General features: G+C 38.2%; 1 protein-coding gene across 2 annotated transcripts in view; it reads right to left on the bottom strand.

Moving 5' to 3' along the window:
• LUZP2 (leucine zipper protein 2) overlaps window positions 1-22,133 on the bottom strand; it is a 103,511-nt gene that overhangs the window by 55,967 nt on the left and 25,411 nt on the right. For both annotated transcript variants that reach the window (XM_032445007.2, XM_085549881.1), the window contains exons 2-4: window positions 4,717-4,834; window positions 3,239-3,309; window positions 1,507-1,588 (exon numbers count right to left, since the gene is read on the bottom strand). In XM_032445007.2, the coding sequence (XP_032300898.2) occupies window positions 1,507-1,588; window positions 3,239-3,309; window positions 4,717-4,834 (271 nt within the window). The remainder of the gene's footprint in view (window positions 1-1,506; window positions 1,589-3,238; window positions 3,310-4,716; window positions 4,835-22,133) is intronic.

The raw sequence follows: 22,133 nt of genomic DNA, 5'->3' as shown, positions 1-22,133 counted from the left end.
TTTTTGTTTTGTTTCTGTTTGTTTTCTGTAATGGTTTTATGTTCTTTCAAAGCACTATTTCAGGGACTGAATTCATGCAAGGCACCAGTGTTCAAGTTAAAAAGACAGCACTGTATTATCAAGAACAGAGCCGATAATCCATTCGCTATAGCTGAGATTTATTTAACCCACAGCTGAGTTCATCTCAAGTCTCAAAATGGAATACAGAGATTAAATGTCAAAATACATTTTCCGCATTTCATTTGTAGGGCTAGAATTCGCTGAGCCACAAAAGCAAGCAAGAATGTGCCAATGTATCTGTAAAAAGACAGTTAAGACAACATTGGAATAGCCTGTTTAGATTATATATCCGAAAGAGAGAACATGGCTTTATTCTTTTATTTCATGATAATATATCTTAAGGAGAAAATCTTATAAGTGCAGATTGTGATTTCTATATGCATTCTGGCCTGACTGTTGAGAAAGATCCAAGTATAGTTTATACTCTGTAAGTTCAGTACAGCATACTTTTTATTTTTTCCCTCAAGTATAGAAGAGGGCTTTTATTCTCTCATTAAACCTACATGTACTGACAATCCAACAATGACACATTGTGGGAGTCAAAGGAACTGGTAAAATGTTACCTTTACACTTCTGATTTCTGAGTAACAAAGGGAAAGACACTACATATATCTATTTATAACCCAAGCACTACATGACCCATATAAATCATAATTCAACACCAGATGGCTATTTATGTTTGCCATTGGTGACATCAATTCTCAGGTTCAAATGGAGGGACCTGCATTTGCCTTCCCAGCTCCAGAATCTAACCAGCTCCCTGTGGAAACTAAACTGTGAAACTAAAAATACATCTACAAAATCTTCCAGCAGATTATTTACAAGCCCAGAATGAGAATTACAGAACACCTGAGGTTTGAAGGCATCTCAGGATATCATCTAGTCAACTTATGTTCATGTTACAAGAATACCACTCACCAGAGTAAAAACACGTTCATATTTATACTGAAGAATTAAACAAAGAATAATTCTTCTGCTCTCCCACAATAACAAAATTTGGCTATTTATGCTTTGAATTAGCACTTTTTTTCTAGCGATAATGAGATCAGCATCAAATACACTACTATATATACTGTACATCAATCAGTAGCGATTATATAAATGTCAATGGCAGTATGACAGTGTACTCTGGTACAGGTAAGACATGAGGATCCATAAAGGTACCTCACTGGCATAAGGACTTGGGCCCAAACCTCAAAGATGCTAAGTACACGCACCTAAAGCTCACAGAAATTAGAACAACATATTAGCTTTTCCAAACATACAAATTTTCTCCACTCCTTCCCTCTGACTCTTATAGAGTACTACTATACATTTCAAACCTAAGATACAGTTTTTACATGTAAAGAAATTTGAGATGATGACAAAATCTCTATGTTAGAACAAATTTTAAAAGGACAGAAGGAAAGAAACCAAAAATTGGAAGAGGAACAGAGACTCACTCACAGTAGCCTGCTGCTTTTTTGCTTTCTCAGCTGCCTCATTAAGCTGCTTCTGAAAGGCCTCCTGGAGAGATTTCATTTCTTCCCTAGTTGAAAACACAAAACACAAATTTCATCCCAAGTGTCCATTAAGAATTCAGTTATCAGCTTCAAGAAGAAGTTTGTTTTTAATTGTAAGAGTAACTGACAGATGTGCTGTATCTGCTAGGTGTCTTACTAATAGAATTAAAACAACCTCATGAACTACAGTGATGGTGCCAGACAAAAATCACCTGATGGAATTTGGCTACACTTAATGTCCACCAAATAGTTTGTTGTATAGAACATCTGTCAGTGTCTACTTTCTAGGAAAAGATACTAGCATTAAAAAAATCAAGGTAATTAGGCTTCTGAAATTATATTGGACTGAAACAACACAGTTATCAAGGATAACTTCAAAAAAGGTTATAAAACCACTCTAATAAAATTCAACATGTCTCTTTCTAGAAAGAAGTAACAGAAAAGTCAGTGGAAGATTTTGTGTACAAATGGACAAGAGAAAACAAGGTCACACTTTAGAAGGGGCATTATTCGAATCAAAACATTTCTGCATTTCAGGTTTCTTCCGAGTGATTGCAGCAGGCTGAGATCCTCTGCTGGTGATCTCCTTCTACCCACATGACACGTTTTGGAGCTGTCACACAGTACAAGACTGACATATTTCAGAACATCTGTAGAGAGATTTCAGTGCTGTTTCTTGCAATAAACTTCCATGAAAAAGGAGCAGCGTGGAACTGAGCTGGTAATTCAGTAATTCAGCTGGTAATTTAACTCAAAGAAAATTAATTTGGAGTGGAAAGCACCTAAACTCATACCAGAACAGAATTTGTGACCTGCTGGATCATTTTTTTGTTTGTTCAGGCCTCAATTACTTCAGCAATTCGGACAATGCTAGATTGAAACAGTCTGATAGAGAGAGATTGAGCAGCATGGAACCAGTGCATCATAAGCACAAAACAGCTCCTTTACTGTACTAACAACAGTAATCATTCTGAAACACTGATATTTGAAACAGCTCTTCACACTCTATTCCTTCTTGACATAGAGGGCAAAACCTCCTCCCTACACCATGATCTTCCAGTAGAGCAGAAGCTTCCAAAAGCTCTACAGTATTTTATTATGACTCCAACTTGTTTCCTACTGAAGAACTGAAGGTTCTTGTCACAAGCCCTCTTTCACTGCCATATGCACTTCTATAGGTAAAAAATAAAAAAAATTTAAAAAATAGGTATACCTTCAATAGGTTAAAAAAATTATCAATAAGAGGGCCGACGGATTTTATTATGTAACATCGTTTGAAACAAAGTGATCTCTATACTAGTTGTGTTTACTCGTGATGGAAGTTATATTTACTTGTCCCAACTCCAATGGCTAAGTGGGTCACAGTGCTGAATGACAGTACTAAGGAACAGAAAGTTTCATACCTAAATCTTCCTGAGACATTCAAAATCCTTTTCTTTAGCAGGCACCTCCACGCAGCATATTAATGTCTGTCCAGTATCAGCGCACATGCCATTTGCTTCAAGTTCTTTTCACAAGATAGATTTCCTTGCCTTTATTTTACCATTAATGTTATGATCAGCAGAATCCAGTCTACATGACTGTCTAAAATTTAAGGCAAAAGCAAAGGTGGCATTTTCTAATGTAACTGCTTTCACTCTAGAAAGTGAAAGAAAAGGGAGGAGGTATGTTCTTACCTTTGCTTATGGCCCAGTTCCAGCAGTTTCTGCACATCACTTCTGGCTGATGCTTCGTCATTTTTCAAAGACTGATAGAAAAGCAAGAAATCAGTCACTAAAGACATCATCAATGTTACTCAGTAGCAAAATGATCGATTGGGCTCTCTTTTGTAAAATACTCTCAGAGAACTACCAATGATAAGAAAAGGAGGAATACCCAGACTTTACTTTTTACCATCATTCAGCTCTACTGACTGCACACATCATTCTGCCTCAAGCATTAAATGTGATCTGATTACAAAGTAAACAAATAAATGACTAAAGACATTAAGGAGGCATGACAAAGATGAGTGGGTGTACAAAGATAATAGCAGGGCACTTCTTGTGTATATCTGGATATCTGCAGTTTTAAGTTTAAAATACCTCGTGGTATGATTTTTCTGAGTACTACCATCAATCTGCAGCATGAAAATAAATCCCATTCTACAACAACTTAGCTACATGGAGAATCCTATTTCTCAAAAACAAAACAATGTAGAATAATAAAGGAGTGGCAAAGCACATGAGAAGGTAGGGTTGGGTGAACAGAGAAAGTGTTCTGCAGTGCATAGTACACATTGATTGCAGGAGGCAATTCCAGAGTATAGAATGATGTAGCACAACAATGTACTACAACATAGTACTAAGACACAGTACCTGTATTCTATGAAAAGCATAAATATGCTACTCAATATATTTTTCCCACTTAGGTTACATCAATAGGATGGAAAATACACAATGCCAGGAGAATACTGTCTTTTAAAAAAGCATGCAATACAGAAACTGTCAGCTGAAAATGAGCCTTTACTAGACCAACAGGCTTTATCAGGCAGATAGGGAAGCTCTTAAGGAATCATCTGACCATTTCAATACTTCAGATGCAGAATAGGATCTCTACTTTTCACTCTGAGGAGCTGATTTGATTGCAGAGTAAATCTGACCAATACCCTTTCAGCCAATCTATGATACCCAGAAAACGCCTTTAGTTATATGGGAAGGTATCTCAAGTCTGAATGGCTGGCTGGCAGCTCTTCTAACACAGTTTGACAGTTATACTTGTAAAGTAATCCCCTGCTGTAAATCCAGATTGCATGTAGGCAAGGTAAAGTGAGCAGCTATGCTAAGCTTAAAAGCAAAGAGGAAGCCTACAGCAGTAAAGGAAATCCTTTCTTAGTAACTGCCAGGATAAATGTGTGGAAACTCCACTAAAGCATCTTACTGTTTTCTATTTCTTCTTTTGTTCTACTGTATTTTGTTTTCACATTTCCTTCCTCTCTTTTGCTTTTTGTTTTGAATAAATGGACACTCTACTACTTCCCTTGGAAACAAGACTGTTTAATGCAAGATCAAAAGAACTATTTTCACTTTATAAAATCAACAGTAACAGTGGCTGTTTAAAGGCTAGGATGAAAAACCTCAAGTAATTCTAAGGCAAAGGAACCCAGATATAACCTTACCTGGAGATTTACTTTAATTCCCTCAAGTTCTTTAGAAGTCTTTGACAGTTGATGAAGAATATTGCTCCTTTCCTTAAAGACTTCTTTCAGCTGTCTCTCCAGTTCTTCATAGCCCTGCCTAACATAGAAAACAAAAGCATGAGATTCTCTTAAAACACCCCTCAGTGCACTTCAAAATAGTATTAATCCACTCAGATTTAATTAATTACAACTGTATGATATCTAGATTCTAAACTGTTATGTAGGTCTGCCCACGTAATAAGATGGTTATCCTTGACATACAGAATTAACAACACACTAATAAACCTATCAGTGCAGGTTGCTCATGTATCACTTACAGGAAAATTCATATGCCCAGAATGTCAAACTTCCACAATTTATGTAACAGTGTACAGTTATGTGAATTAAATGACATAACAGTACAGTAGTTCCCATTTTAAACTGATAATGAACAAAAGTCAAGCAGGAATTTCCTCCAGGTAAGGTAATAAGGGAGCTTCATTAAGGTCACCACATCCATCCTTCTTATGCAGCACATCATTGTATTAGCTTTTTGTCACTGAACAGTCATATTTGTAGTCAAATGCTGCATTAAAAAAAAATCTGACCAAGTGGTAATACTGTCTTAAATAAAAGTTAAATTAATTAGGGTATTTTTCTCATTTTTAAATTTAATTTACTTTAAGCATGCAAGCTCTGATTTTCCTTTGTTTCATATGTTATGACACAGCATGCATCAGGAAGACAACAAGCCAATCCACTTGTCAGCATCTAAAAGCTAAACCCTCTGAACTATTAGGAGAAAACAAATAAGCAAAGAAAAAGAATGAAAACACAAGCCATAGCTATATTAGATCTACTAACTATTAGATCCCCAAAGGTTTTTCATTGTGGACAAGCTTACCTCTGCCACCAACCTTTGCACTCTTTGCACTGTGTCCTGGAAGTACCATTCTGCACTTGTGTGATAACCAAATAACCCTCGCCATAGTTCATAACCTCACTTCCTACTTTGAAATATGACAAACTTTGATGCCAGTTTTGTACTATGGGACAATCTGTGTGGAAGCTGACTCAGATGTGAGATTCCATACCATGCCATAAGAAGTACAGAATCCCAGTGACTTTCTGAAATCTTCCAATACTCAAAAAACATCAAGGTTTCCTACTCCTTTTTCAGTATATTTGGGCAAATCAAATTTAAATCCATTCCTAGGAATTTCACTGCGTAATTGCATACATACTAAATCTGTTCTCCAAATATTAGGTTACACCAGTTACACCACTCTGCAAAAACAAGTGCTGTCATCAGAACACACATCTGGGACTGGAACAAATATTCATTTTTGAAAGTTTTAAGGTCTGCATTGCAAAGCAGAATAACTCAGCAACACTTTGCACTTTCAAGTCTTCAGTAATTGCAAGCTGTTTTTCTTGTATTATCAGTCTATTGATTTGTTGTAAGTTAGAGTCCAAATATCATTTGTTCTCAGGGAATAATAATCCCCAATTGTTTTAAGTTTAATCAGTAATTTTGACTTTTCTACTGTTCTTATTGAACAGAACAGAGCATAGTATAGTAAACACTTCAATGGTTTCTAGATTTGGTGTGCAGAGAAATGCTTCACAACTCCATTTCTCCACCACTCCACCTCTGACTGTTTTTTCCTCAAACTTTGTATAAAGGTTGAGGTTTTCCCTGAATAACATCTACAATGGCAGGACAAAGGAAAACTGATTTTGTTTTCCTGACCACAACAACTATACTAACAGAGCATATCTGAGAAACACAGCTTCTATAAAGATTTCAATTACTTACGGTACAGAAGTTTTTCATTGCACTCAGGGGCATTTAAAACCTGATGCCCATAGTTTGTGCACAGAATATTTACTTGAACTGTTTCATCCCTGTCTACTGAGATTCAGAAATAAATATGTTGGCTAGGCTTGGTTTAATGACAATTCAAATAAAATCACTTAAGTCAATACTAATATCTCTTCTAAATAGGCTTAAGCATCCTAGGTTTTCACCTCACAGTTCTACAGAATTTGGCATTTAATAGGAAATATATTCCTCTCCCTTTTTGATAAGTAACTTTCCTAGTTTTCGGATCTGATATTCTTCATCATTTATATCCATAATAATGCCTCTGCTTTACTTTTTTTATACTGCAACTCTAAAACTTTTGACTATTACCTCAATGGTATTACCCTTAAATGCACTACCCTTTCACTACTCTCATCACATAACTAGCAATGCTTTTCTTCAGCATCTCCGATAATAGAGTCATGTTAAATATTATGTCTCAGCTATGTAAATCTATTAATTATTTCTAAGCACAAACACCACGAGGAAGATTATTTTTAAATTTAAGCTGGAATGTTATAATCACACAACAAACATCTTCAGTCTTCCAATACTAAACCCTTATCCAGGGCAACACCATCTTGGATTCACAGAATCACAGAATTATCAAGGTTGGAAAAGACCTAGAAGATCATCTAGTCCAACCATTACCAATACTTCCCAGCTAAATCATATTCATCAACAAAACATCCAGACGTTTCTTGAAAACTCCCATGGTCAGTGACTCCACCACCTCCCTGGGCAGTGCATTCCAATGCCTGACTACCCTTTCCAAGAAGTAATATTTCCTAATGTTCAGCCTGAATCTCCCCTGGCGCAGCTTAAAACCATTCCCTCTAGTTCTATCATCGATTAGAGGCCAACCCCCAGCTCGCTATAACCTCCCTTCAGGAAGTTATAGAGAGCTATAAGGTCTCCCCTGAGCCTCCTCTTCTCCAGGCTGAACAATCCCAGCTCCCTCAGCCTGTTCTCATAAGGCCTGTGTTCCAGACCCCTCACCAGCTTTGTAGCCCTCCTCTGAACGCGTTCCAGGGCTGCAGTGTCTTTCTTTCGGTGAGGGGCCCAAAACTGAACACAGTACTCAAGGTGCGGCCGCACCAATGCCGAGTACAGGGGGACGATTACCTCCCTGTTCCTGCTAGTAACACTGTTTTTGATGCAAGCCAGTATGCCAATGGCCTTCTTGACCACCCGGGCACACACTTTCGGCTCATGTTCAGACAAGCATCAATCAGTACCCCCAGGTCCGCTTCCTCCGCACAATCCTCCAGCCACTCCACCCCAAGCCTATAGCACTGCCTGGGGTTGTTGTGGCCAAAGTGCAGAACCCGGCATTTGGTCTTGTTGAACTTCATCCTGCTGGCTTCAGCCCAGCTCTCCAGCCTATCCAGATCCCTCTGCAGGGCCTCGCTACCCTCAGGCAGATTGACACTCCCTGCCAATTTGGTCTCATCCGCAAACTTACTGAGGGTGCACTCAATGCCCTCATCCAAGTCATCAATAAAGATGTTGAAAAGGACAGGCCCCAGCACCGACCCCTGGGAAACACCACTCATGACTGCTCTCCAACTGGACTTAACTCCATTTACTAGCACTCTCTGGGCCTGGTCCTCCAGCCAGCTCCTTCCTCAGCCAATAGTGCATCCATCCAAGCCATGGGCTGCCAGCTTTTGTAGGAGAATAGCATGGGAGACAGTGTCGAAGGCTTTGCTGAAGTCTAAGTAGAGCACATAAACAGCCTTTCCTTCATCCATCAGATGGGTCACAGGATCGTAGAAGGAGATCAGATTGGTCAAGCATGACCTGCCCTTCACGAACCCATGCTGGCTAGGTCTGATCTCCTGGTCATCCCACACCTGCCGCATGATCTCCCTTAAGACAATTCATTCCATTACCTTCCCTGGCACCAAGGTCAGGCTAATAGGCCTGTAGTTCCCTGGATCCTCCTTACAACCTTTCTTGTAAATGGGAGTCACGTTGGCAAGCCTCCAGTTTTCCAGGACCTCACCCGTTAACAGAGAGCGCTGAAAGATAATGGAAAGCAGCTCAGCGATCACCTCCGCCAGTTCCTTCAGCACTTTCGGATGAATCTTATCCAGACCCATGGACTTGTGACAGTCCAGTTGGAGTAGTAATTCCCTGACCTCTTCTTCAAGAATCACAGGGGGTTCAGTCTGCTCCCCAGCCAAGACTAACAAGTCAGAGCGTGGGGAGCCCTATTCATTCTCAGTGAACTTTTCAGAACTACCTGTGGGCTCAGGGGTACTTTATTGTGGCAAACCTCCTTGTATTGTTCCTGTTGTTTTACTGCTTTTAAGTTCATCTTCTAGATAACATACAAACATAAACACTGTAGAAGACTTCTTTCTCCTGGGGAAAAAAGTAGCAAAATTCTTCTTATCCAGAAACCTGTTGTATAGAATCTAACATGAATCTAGGGCAAGAAGAAGAAAGGAAAGAACACCATCTCCCTATAACAAATAAGTCACCTGCCCAGCAATTCTGTATTTGCACATTCTCTCCTTTCTGTTACAGTGGCACCAGAACAATAAGCAGAACTGACAGAAGCAATTGTACAGTTCATTTTTATGCCAGGAAAGGCAACTCTGATCATTTAAACATTAAATTTGTCTTTGTAGTATAAAGTCACCTTTAACTTTGTTCAATCCACTGTGAAAAGAGATCTCAAAATACTGCTGTCTTGTCTTGTTCAAAATATGGGATAATGCCTTCTGCAATGCTGCTGATTATTTAATATATCTCAGACTTCTTTCCTTTGAATCCAAAAAGTAATGTTCTGAACCAAATTCATATTCTTGTAAAGCTGTGTTTAACTGGAGGCCGACCAAATACTAAACCAAAGAACACTGCTCATTAGGATCACACACTGACTGACAAAAGAAAACTGCTTAACTATAATGTCCCTTCTTTTGTGTTTCAGTGCAACCTTATCCTCACATCACTGGTTATTTCCTTTCCTGTACCTACCATGGAGCTCTACTCCCACAGCAGAGAACATGGATTACATGAAGACTAACAACATGGAAAAAAAATAAAATAAATAAAAAAAAATTGGAGTTCAAAAGATTAAGTAATAAATTAACTATGAAGTTCTGAAGTTCAAGTTGAAATTTAAACAAGAGACAAACACATGAACAGCTCAAAAGATGCGGCCAGTCCTCACTAAGCAATTAAGAGAGATAAATGAACACTTTAAACTCTACTGCTGTATTTCCAACTCTTTAACAACAAACACTGAGAGGTCTGCTTTCAGCACAGACTACAGGAGAGAAACCTGGAATATCCCAAGTGTACAATTAGTGAATACAAATCACCAGCTTTTTACCTGGGAAGCTGAGAACTGGCAGTTCCAAAAAGATGCTCGCTTCTGAAATACTGAAGAAAAGCAGAAAAGAACAAGCCAGGTAGATGCAAAATAAATGAAAGGGGTGCAGAAGTAAAAGAATATCTTTATTTAACTCTTGCCAAAACAAAGTATGTCAAAATATATTGCCAAGATTTGTATGGCAAAGACACAGTCCTCATTTCATCAGTAAAATAGTATATATAAACAAGTGCATGTAGAAATCACTGCATCATGTACGTCCTTTGTGGCTCTCCTTTTAATATGCAATACACAAACTAACGTATAGTTCATACACATGAAAAAAAAAGACGCTCCTAATATTTCTAAACAACTGATATTGCCATTAGGCTGGCTAAAGCCACATTGATTTTTCTCTTTATGAAGTCTGTGTGAAAAATCACCTGTAAACTTTTCTGTTATTGGAAAGTTATTGGGAATCGCTTATCACCATGTTGTCCATCCGTTCTGATAACAATCTTACTAGCATGTAGGTGAGACTTGAAGCAGTCCTTAAGGAAATATTTTAAGGTTTTCTTTGACACTGCTATCTCAGAAAATAGCTGAAGTCTATGACAAAGCATTCTGTCAGTCTGCTCCCTTCTTGTTCCTACTTGTGTTTACTTGTGGGATGGGCTGCATCAGAACAAGTGCCACAATTCAAGCTACACATACACACAGCTCCACTCATCTGGATGACACTTGTGCATTGGGTACAGCTGAGCCTGAGTGGTATCAGTACAAGCCTACAGATAGATCAACCCTATACAACACCATGGTACAGCTTGCAGCAGATGCAGGTACCATTCTGTTGTCATACATCAAACCACAGCCTATATCAGGGCTCACCACGCTTCATTCTTGTTTGCTTGCCACATATACACAACTCTTGTCCAAAGCAAGTTCATGATGCTTCTGTGATAAGGAATGAGAACGTGAGGAACGTGCATGAATATACTGCACTGACAGCTGGATGCCGTCCATAGCAGCTTCATCATTAAGTGACTTTGGGAACAGCAGAAGGGTATCTCCACCTTTACAACTTCCCCCTTGGCTTTTTTGAGCAGCTATGAGAACTGCAAGTATCTAAGAAGTTTTTCAAAGCTCACAGCATAAATTATAACGCCTAGCATTTCAAAGTGCAATTATAAATGTTCCTGACAGCTTTGACTGTGATATTTTGAATTATTTAAAAACACTTATTTTCAGAATATATCATAAGGAGAACTACATCGAGAGGGGGGAACAGCTGCTGATAAAATCCTTCTGGATTGCTAAAATAGCTTTTTTTCCTTTTCTTTTTCACTGTGTGTATATGTGTGTTTGTATATATACATACACACTCACATACAGAAAAGACACACTGAAAGCAAATGCATGTCTCACTTCCTACAGGCTTCCCTTTTCTCAGAAAGTAACGCTTACCTCAACATATGCCTCCATCAGCAGCCAGCACCTGGTTTGTCTTGTAGATGGAACAAAATGTTCTTCTTACCCTCACCATAAAGTTATTTTATCAGGCTCCCAGTCTCCTCTTCTTTAGCTACACCAAGAGTGAGGTGGAACTGAACCTTCTCAGAGAGTTTCTAATCATCACTGAACAGCTGTGAACGCACACGTGTTTCTCCTCCAATTCCCTACCAGTTTTGAATCACACTTTTCACTGTCACGTTTTCAGGATCAAAAGAAGGGAATGCCACAGCAGAAACCTCTTTGTCAATGCACTTTGTGAGATCAAAGGTTTGGTTCAGAGAATGACACGTGAACACTCTTGAAATCCACCATATGTGCAAACTAAGGAGACTTGGATGATATACAGGCACCATTATTTTAGCTCAGACAGATACAAATTCATGCAGCTGTCTACATACATAATTTTAATGTGACATACACAAAAATATATATATATAAGTAAATAAAGGGAGGTTGTAATGTCTTTGTGACCCTCACTAATATAAACTCAAATACAACTATGGAATATTGAAATCAATGGCCTCTAGTACTACTACAGAAATTCTGCAATGATGTAAATTTATACTTCTCCTGCTGCATTTCCCAGGCTATCAGTGTACTAATAAAAATAGACTGTTTTCCAGTCTACAAATAACTACCACAGTTAAATTTGTTGAAACTCACGAGATACCCACTTACATCCTTTCATAGAGATGATTGTTCCCCATATATAATTAACATAATAATACAAAGATTTCGATTCAAAAGTTATTAAGGAATTAAAATTTGAACAACTTTAGGCATAACTCAAAAACCTCTAATTTTCTACTCAAGAAAGACAAAGGTCATAGAAATGCTATGTCCAGCTGGTCTACGTGTTCTCTTCTCTCTTAAAACTTAGCTCCTGTGCACTACTGTGCAAGGTTAGAGTCAAATAAGTACTTAGACATCAGCTCAGTAATTTACATCATTAGTTTGACCCTACACTCAATTTCTTACTGGTATGGCTTAGCCTCGAGAGAGCTAAAATGTTGATCATTTTTCTGGAAACAGAAAACCAAGCTTTTTAGCTATTTCTGGAAATCAAATAATGTCATGAGAGGTATGGAGAAAATCACATTCCCCCCCCCAGTGGTAGCCCTCAGCTCGGCATACCTTTCCTGCTGCACTTGGTTGGAGTACTGAGGAATGCTCTGACAGTGAGAAACAGCCCAAGCTTTAACAGAGATTGACTACAAATTCCCACAATCAAGGTGAACAGTAGTCAGCCTTTCAGGAGCTGAAAGGAGGATCTTCTGCTTGCTGCTACACTTATCAAGAAAGTTAGAAAAGGAGTACAACCTATAGAATCCAGCAGCAATTCCAGGGGTTTATTGATTTGGCTTCTACCTGAATTAGTGAACAGTTTTCTCAAGGGGAATTACAATATGTGATAACTTAGAAAGGACAAGTCCACTCTTTCAGAGTCATGTATTTTGCCTTGCTGTATTCATATCCAGATGTGTAACTAAATATAACATGAATAAAGGATTTTAATTATACTGAGTTATTAGCTGGTGTTACTAGAAGAGGGAATTAGGTACTTCCAGAGAGAAAGCTGCATTTAACACATCCCACTTTGTGATTTGTGCTAACTCCAATATCTGATGTACTGACTTCCTAGTAATTCCACTATTCACACTTCACTCCCTCCCCCAGTGAGCAGTTCACTCCTTGCTCAAAACCAGAAATCAACAGCTGTTTTTAGACCAATTGCTCCTTCCAACTGGTGCACCTCTTCACATTAAACCAAGAAAAATAATCCTCTGTAACATACTTGCACTCATATTTATATCTAAAAACACATCCAGTTACCTTCCACTTGAGAATCAAATAAAAAACACTTGAAATCTTGAAAAAAACCAACAAAAAAACCACCGTTATTTGGTAGTTAAATGCACTATTCATTACCACAGTGTCAGTGGAGTCTTATATTTGTTTCACTGTCTTCAGAGAAAGCCGGGGGGGGGGGGGGGGGGGGAAATGTAGAGCCTTGATGATATATTTACATATCCCTGTTGGGAGAATTAGAAAAATATGCCTGTATGGAGTTGCACATTCCTGTGTAGCTCAGAAATAATAAATGATATTGTGATAAAAGGATAACCACATTTCAAACTCCCATTTCACACCTCCATTTATGCTACAAGCAACACCTGGTACAATTCTGCCATAATATATACAAAGAGATGCCAGAGTTAAGGAGGCACTGTACTCATGAGCTCAAAAAAGACTCTAAAAATGATCAAAACTTGAAGGGGCTCATCGCTAAAGGTTTACTCAGCCAAAAATGTATTTTTTGTTCCTTGTTCTTGTTGCTGGACTTCACCAATATCCACATTTTTCAGGAATTAATACTCTTTAACAGCTTATTTAGGATGCAGTTTTATTACTCAAGGCTGTCATTAAGAACAAAGAACAGGAGCACAAGAATAGCAAAGACTACATGCTCCACATTTACAGCCCAGTAAACAGTATGTAGATCTGAGGTCATACTTTCAATTAATTTAGCTCTCATCTCAAATAATAATGTCACTTAACCAGATCTTAGATCACTCAGAGGTGGTGACGCAGCAAATCCTGACATCATTTGCTGATGATGCTTATGCTCTGCAGAGTTAAGTGATGGTAGGGGTAAAAATCCTATCCTTTATGTAGAACTTCTTTTTTTCCTTTAATCTTTAATCCCCAGATTTTGGAGGTACAGAACTGCTCCATACTGAAGATGATTGCCCTGATCAGTGAGGGGCCTTTGGGAATGACCCAAAACAATCCGGAATTCTTAACCTCTTCATCAGTTCCAGAACACCTCCAGCACCTGCAGCTCCATGGGGAAATATAGCTCTCTTCTACAAACTAAAAGCGACCATTTAGGCTCCAAAAGCACTATTTCATACTCAGATCTGCAAGTTAGAAAGTGTACTGCTTTATTTCATTAATTCATAGCTACAGGAGAGTAACATTAGAAGCTGAGGTCTGTCATAAAACCAGAAACTGTGATTTTTGTGTAGCTCAATAAACTATCAAGTGATAACCTCCTGTACATCATACTGAATGACTCTCTCATGTGTGGCTGCTTGGAGAACTTCTCCAAGATCATTTATATGGGATATAAATTGACATCACAGAAAGATTTCTCTGGGGAAGGAAAGGCTGCCACTTGTTCTGCCATGAATATTCCTCTCCCAGCAACATATTAAAGTCATTTTAAAGCCACATCCAGCCTGGCCTTGAATGCCTCCAGGGATGGGGCATCCACAGCCTCCCTGGGCAACTTGTTCCAGCACATCACCACCCTCTGTGTGAAAAAACACCCCCATAATATCTAACCTAAATCTCCCAATCTTAGTTTAAACCCGCTCCCTTTGTCCTATCACTATCAGCCCATGTTGATACAGTTGTTCCCCCTCCTCTTTCTATGCTCCCTTCAATGATGGAAGGCCATCACACATCCAAGGATGGGGCAAGGGAGAACTCTGAGTACAGAACGCTTTCAGTACGGAAGCCATTTCTACTTTACCTTCATGCTTTGTTTTTCCCCCAAGTCTTACTGCTTTTTCATTACAGCAATATTCAGAAAGTTTATGTGCTTCCCCAAGAGATCTCTGAATAGTTCCCCACTGCCAGTTTCCACGGATATGGTAAATTCTCATCCCTTGTTGTTCAACTACAGCCTGTTTTTCCAAGTCTAATATGAAGTTTATATCTGTGAGTGTTTTCACACTACTATTTTTATGCAGCCATATTGAGGAAATGATGATCACTGAACCCTAGGCTCTCAAAAATCTGATGTCCAACTCGTCATTCACATTTCATTTTCATTTGAATAGGCTGAAGCAGCCTGTGAAACCAGGGCTTCTCAGCAAACACGGTTCAAATAAAAAGAAGGAAAAAAAAGGCAAGATGCATAGTTCTCAACCAGTTCTTTTTGAGTGGAGAGGAAACAGCTGTATTTTCAGTTTTGTTTCTAGCCCAAGATAAGACTAGTGTCTAGTGAACTGAAACTCCCCGAGAAATGCATATCTTCTTCCTATAAAATATGTATGCATATGTATGCACATGTATATACTACATATATATATATATAGTGGGGGGCGGGGGGGCTGTGGGCGTTTCTGCAGCTACTTGCTTCACACACCAGTGAAGCAGAACTGTCAATAGCCAGGCAAATCTCTGGTGTGACTCACACTATGGAGAAGACAGCAAGGTGAGCCCTCATTTCAAAAACAATGCAACATATGACTCTTTTTAGCCAACATAATCCATTTGACTTCTTATTCCCAGAGTGCAAAGTTGCTGTAAACTGCCAAGACATAATTAAATTCTGATTGATCATACAGCATTATGCTATGCATGTTTACTCCACTTTCTTTTTTTTATTCAACTTACTTCATAATCTTGTTCTAAGACCCACTCAGTAAGGCACACAACACTAACACGAGATGTATATTGAATTAAGTTGCCCTCAGGGTTCCAGTGGCTGAGCTGAAGATACAAACGTACTCTACCACAGAGTAGGAATTTATTATCATAAGCCTTACACTGGAAGGCACAAAGGTTAATTTTTGATGTTGTAATATGTTATTTTGTGGCTCATACCTATGCTCTCAAACACTTTGCACAAAAATCTATTCCAGACATCTTAAGCCCATTGGTTTCCATTAGTCAAGCATCTTGTTTCTTAAGTCAAAAAAGACCATTTTTAATTTGATTATTAGTATTCCAGGTAAATTTGCTAGCAAACACATTACAGCCTTCACAGGTAATTTAAGCCTAAAGGAACTTAAGTTCTATACAACTAGACTGAAAACAACGTTGTCTTCTCCACACTAAGGAATCATGCTGTCAGAAGATGAAAAAAAAAAATAATAGGAGGACAAGAAGATACCAAGCTAAATGTGAATCTATTACCTGCCTTGAGATCAAAGTACAAAGGAACCCAAGGGATGAAATATAAATCAATATCATTTTTCATTTGACCAACAATTATTATCTCTAATACAGAAGACTGTTTATGGGCTGAACGAAGAAGAATGGGTGTTATTGCTTCGATATCTAAGAACGATGGTATAACCTGCTTGCTTCCAAAGCAAAACAACATGCAACAGAGACAACAGGCACAATGAAAATGAGAGTCATGAAGTGCTATCATGCCTCAGGAAAAAACAGTTTTCACTGAAATACAGAAGATTTCTAAGGCATCCCCAGTCCAAACACAGATTTGTTCAATTACTCTGAATTAACAATTTATAACATGTGACAAAAGTCTTCATTCCAGGACTAACCCAGAAGTGTGTTTTTTTAATTGTTTTTTGTTTTTGTTTTTTTTACAATTAATATTTCCCAGTCTCATCTTTCATACCAAATATGGATAGTACTAATTAAAGGGAAACAGGAACATCATCTGTCAGGTAGTCAAAAGAATGAAAACAATAAAGAAGGCAGAAGCAGAGTAAGAGCTTTCGTGCTCGTTAAGAAGAAATACATTCTCCTTTCAAACTATTGCACTCCCTTACAAAATCCCCTAGCTAGAGAATATTTGAAGTACAGAGTACAGATATACCCGTGGCTTATTGTACCTCCTTCCTTGTTTTTCAGCATCGCTTATAACAGATCCTGTCGTTTGATAACAGAGCAAACGTTTGGAGGCTAAGAGCACTGTTACAGTAAATTCTGCTGCACTGGAACAGTTGAAACTAACGAACAGATTTTGTGTCGGATTCTAGCTCAGTTGGCCCAGAATTTTAAGAGAGCTGACCTATCGAAAGTTTCATTTCTTGTGTTCAGGGTGAACTTTTTCATCTGTTTGAAGTGAAATCCTGTTTATTCCCCCCCGCCTACCAGTGCATTTTCTACCTTTCAGCTACTGAAATCATTTTCTTTTAAAAAATATCCCCAAAATACTCATAACTTGCATTCATTACATTTAGCATGCTAAAATCTATTAAATGCCTCTAAAAATCTATGTTAAGTTGCATATTTCTTGCTTTTCTCAATTACTGGGGCTAAACAGATGACTTTGACAGAACTGAGACCAAAGCGGAAAGGTCACTGAGTATTTCTGTTCCTTTTATCCATTTCTGACAAGGTGTGGTTTGATCAGCTAACTGTTTTTTCTAAACCTCATTGAATAGGCATAATAGTGATTACCTGTTAAATACAACCCATTACAAAAGAACTGATGATCCACTGGAAATGAGAGAACATCGATATCATGTTCCTATCCATAGCTATAAGGGAACACAATTATGTTGATTCGGCTCTGTCCAACACTAGAATAAAAGATAATCTACGACTAATAATTTAGTGAGCACACACCACAGTTTCACTGATTTAGGAGATAAACAGGGCTATACCATGCACAAGGCTGACATTTAAGCACATTTTGTAATACTATTCCAACAAGAAAGTTTATTCTGCCAAGCCATGCAAGCCAGGCACACATGCTCTGACAGGGGTAGTTTTTAGCAGCTATTAAAAATGTATATAATAATGTAAAAATGTATATATAATTAATAATGCTACCCCTCAACACATAAAAATCAGATGTGAAACACTTTTCACTATACTTTTACATTAATTTGAGTATCACAGTCAACCCAGCAATATTTCATCATCGCTGAAGTACAATATCCTGCTCTTCCATTTCTGGTTTGGCTTTAATAATATCACCTTTAGATATATGCAAACAGAAACTCTTCCTATGTAGCATTCCGTCTAGATGTCTGTAACAGTAAGAAATGATTCAGGGGCAGATTGTAAGTTCAGCAGCAGTGCCTTTCCTGAAAGCAACTGCAGAGTTATGAGCTACAAAGCTGACCTGTACAGACTACTAAAATACAGACAGAACAAAATAAGCCTAAAGAAAATTCACCTTTGCACAGTGTTTTCCACCTGAAAACTGGGGTCTCTTGGGAATTCAAGAGTACATCGTAGCTTTATAGAAAAAGAAACTCTATACACACATAAAAATGTCAGCATTTATGAAGTACACTTGATTCTCACCCGTCAAGGGTTTACGGGCTGATTCAGCCCAGTTCCATGACAAACAGGGCGGAGGGATTCACAGTTCATACTGAAGTTCTAGCATACCCAACACAGCAACGCTCAGTGGAGGTGTGACTTCATTCAGACCATGGTAGTCTACCATCAGCTGCCATTCTCCACTGGCTTTACCAGTTGAGTGAGTTTGCTGATCACTCCCTGACTCTCTAGATGACAAACCAACTTATAAATGGGGAGCAAGGAACCCTGTTAGTACATTACTGCCGTCTGTGCACTGTTTTTGTAGCAGTTAGTACCAGCTGCTCTTTCAGATCAACACTACCTCCCAACTTGGTGTCTCCTGTAAACTTAATGAGGGTGCACTCAATCCCCTTGTCAGGATTATTAATAAAGATGTTAAATGAAAGCGGCTCCAGTACCAAGCCCGGGGGACACCCACCATGTAGCCTTTTCCAACCTTGGTGATTCTATGATCCTGCTCAACATTGCTGATCTCCTGATCACCATCCTTGAATTCAAACAGATAATTTATTTTTAAGGCGTTCATTAAAATCACTAGCATATTTTATGTCCAATAGCTCCCCCTCCTGCTCTACCACCAAAAGGAAATCTACGAGAATAGGCAAAGACTAAGGAAATCAACAAGGAAACCAACTAGGAAACATGGCTCACTGTACAGATAACAATGATTTCGAACAATCACAGCCAAGAAAAATAAATCCTATAAACGCTAAAGGAGTAAGTTATCTGTTTATCCAAGTGATGTAGTATTAAGTGAGGAAAAAGGAAATCTTCGCAAATAGTTCATTTGGTTTTGATTCTCACTACTGTAAGCTCCTCACTTGATTTCCGTGTGGCCTAGGAAATCAAAGGAACCTGAGTAGATACAGATGTATGAGCAAAACAAACAATCCCATTTTGATGCCTGAATACACTTAGCTTACTCATTCATATTTCAGATAAGCATAGAGTCAGTCCTCAATAGAATTCAGAAGTCTGCTCTGGTGCATTTGTTCGTGTAGTTTCCTAACTGGAGTGGATTTATTTTGACTGTAAACTACACCACATTCAAATCCTCAATTAAGCAACTCACACAACCTCAGATCAGCCACATCATAAGCATATGGTTAATCTGCAGGAAAATCCCAGTTTAGCATGCAATTAGTTGTGCTCTTCCAAATATCAGGCAGAAAGCTTAATTTAATTCACATCTCTAGTGATAACACTAGTGTTAGAGCTTCACTGTTTGTCTTCTCTAAGAGGTACCTGAGACACCTACAACTGCTTCCTATACCAATGAACACCAAACACATCCATATGTGAGCTTTGAAAGTAGGAGTCAAAACAAAGCCTGTTCTTACTCCTCATGGAGAAACTAACACGCAAGTGAAATAGTAGAAAAAAATATATTCATGCAGCTCTGAGGGAATAAGACATTGTATATGGGAATAATAACGCCATAATTAGTAAGAGATAATATATCAACGAATATATTCTACCAGTGAAACCTTTCCAATTAATAAATATGCAAAAAAATAGTACAATTTCATATGGGAAGTGAAATTAGGAAAGCTCATTAAAATCTGTAAATCTGCTACAGACACCTATGGTTAAATAATTTATCAACCATTAACAGATTTACTAGAATAACACGTAAGTTACTGCTATCACTAAATTAATACTAACCTTCTGTTTTGTGAAAATTCTTTTTTCCATTAAGAATTCATATAAAAGTTTAATAGCAAAACGATTAACACACATGGAGCTTTGCTAATTACATCAGCTGAAGCAAACTTCAGCTGGCACCACGCTAGGAACTAAAAATTAAGGGGCTGCATTAAGGACTGCATTAAATACTGTGCATTCATCATAGATATACTAACAGACTGTTAATTTGAGCTGACAGATAATAGCAGATGAAAATGAATCTTCACAGTGCAATAGATAAGGAGGTCTTCTACTAATAACTGTAGCTTTACAGGTTTCTGAACAAATAGAGTATAATTAACATTGCTTCCAGTCTGAAATAAAAGCATAATCCCACCCCCACCCCGCACCAATACTAGTCTAAGAGGACAGTAGTGCCCATTCCAGGAAAAATAAAAGGGAAAAAAAGGGTATTTAAGAAGCTGAACAGTGAAGATTTATAAAACTAAAGAAACATATCATATAATACTTAAATGAAAGCTCATCTGCAAACAGATAACTTTTACCTGGACATTATCATTTCAATGGCAATTTTTATTTAACATAAAACATACAAGCTTCTGGAGCCTTGTTTCATTACTTCTCAAAGCTATCAGTGTAAAAATAGCACAATTAAAAGGACCTAGAAATTCTACTTTCATTTCCTCCATAGAGTTCCAAATCCAAAGCAGACTGCCCCAAGAAAGTAAAGCTGCTTCATCACTGCAGATCACCAACACCTGCTGAAGTACTTGAGCACAGCCACAGTTAATGAGAAGGTCATTAATACCACATGATGAAGAGGCCACCTTAGCAACACAGTGCAGCTATAGCTGTGCACAAGCAGTGTGGAGTGGGCTTCAAACCAATTATGTGTGCAGATGTGGGGCAGTAACCCTGCAAGGCACAGTATGAGCTCCATGAACCATCACAGCCACCGGTACAGAAAGAAGGAATACACTTATGTAAATATGCACAGTAGCTATGCACGCAAAGCCTATCTTGAAAGCTTTTATCTCCCTTCTTCCCAACAAAATACACTGTAATGTGCAAAGCTCCTCGTGCTGTTGGAAGGGAGTTGCCAAGTCCATGCAAGGATGTGAATGTCAAGGCAGGTCGCTTAGTGAATTAAAGACAACAGCAAATAACAACTTCTCCTATCTTTTTCCCCAACTAACCAGTTTAAGATGGTCTATTTAGAGAATACGTAAGAAGGCAAAAATATATGTATAATAAAATCTCACTCTCTCCATTTTCCTTCCAAATGCTGGGGACAAAAATAATAGCATGAGCTCAATAGTGCCCTCAGAGTGACAATAACCATCTGCCAGGATATTCGTAAGTCATATAATTAAGACTAAAAATGTTGTTATGAATCTGCATCTGAAATGAATGATACTTGATCTTTGAAACTGGCCCGTTTTTTATGACATTGAGGCCAAATGTAATCTTACACACTGGTTAATTCAGCTGCAGGTGCAATCCAGAAATTTGCATATTTATTAATCCTTAAATTATTTAACATATAATTAAAGAAAAAAATACTGCAAAGTATATCACATCAGGTGCTCCCAATACACCCTGAAAAGAGCTATCAGCAGAAGGTAGACATTAAATATATAACACATTGGTTATTAATAAGAAAAAAGGTGTTTGGCTAAGAATGCACCATCAGAAGCAACTAATATTTAAAATCCAAATACACCAGTGGGCCACACTTGAGAATTCGCATTCCATGAAGTTCTGCTATGTAGAGATGAACTGCTGCTGGCATGGCTTTCTGGTTTAGATAACATTATAGCTATTATCTTGGTTAACCGCTTTGCCTTGTGATAATTATTTCTTCTTACTGCTATCAGCTGCACAGCGCTTAAAACTATATTCAGTAACAAAAGTATCTTCCAACCAGATCAGTCCTCCCCTCCTTTCAAAATAAGTTCACAATCAATACCGGATAAACTGCACATGGAAACAAATTAATGCTGAGACACACCAGGCTACAGG

This window comes from Coturnix japonica, chromosome 5, assembly GCF_054131305.1.
Source record: "Coturnix japonica strain WE chromosome 5, WE-NBRP24, whole genome shotgun sequence".
Taxonomy (NCBI): domain Eukaryota; kingdom Metazoa; phylum Chordata; class Aves; order Galliformes; family Phasianidae; genus Coturnix; species Coturnix japonica.
The sequence above is the reverse complement of the archived record's forward strand: the minus strand, read 5'-3'. Positions and strand labels throughout refer to the sequence as shown.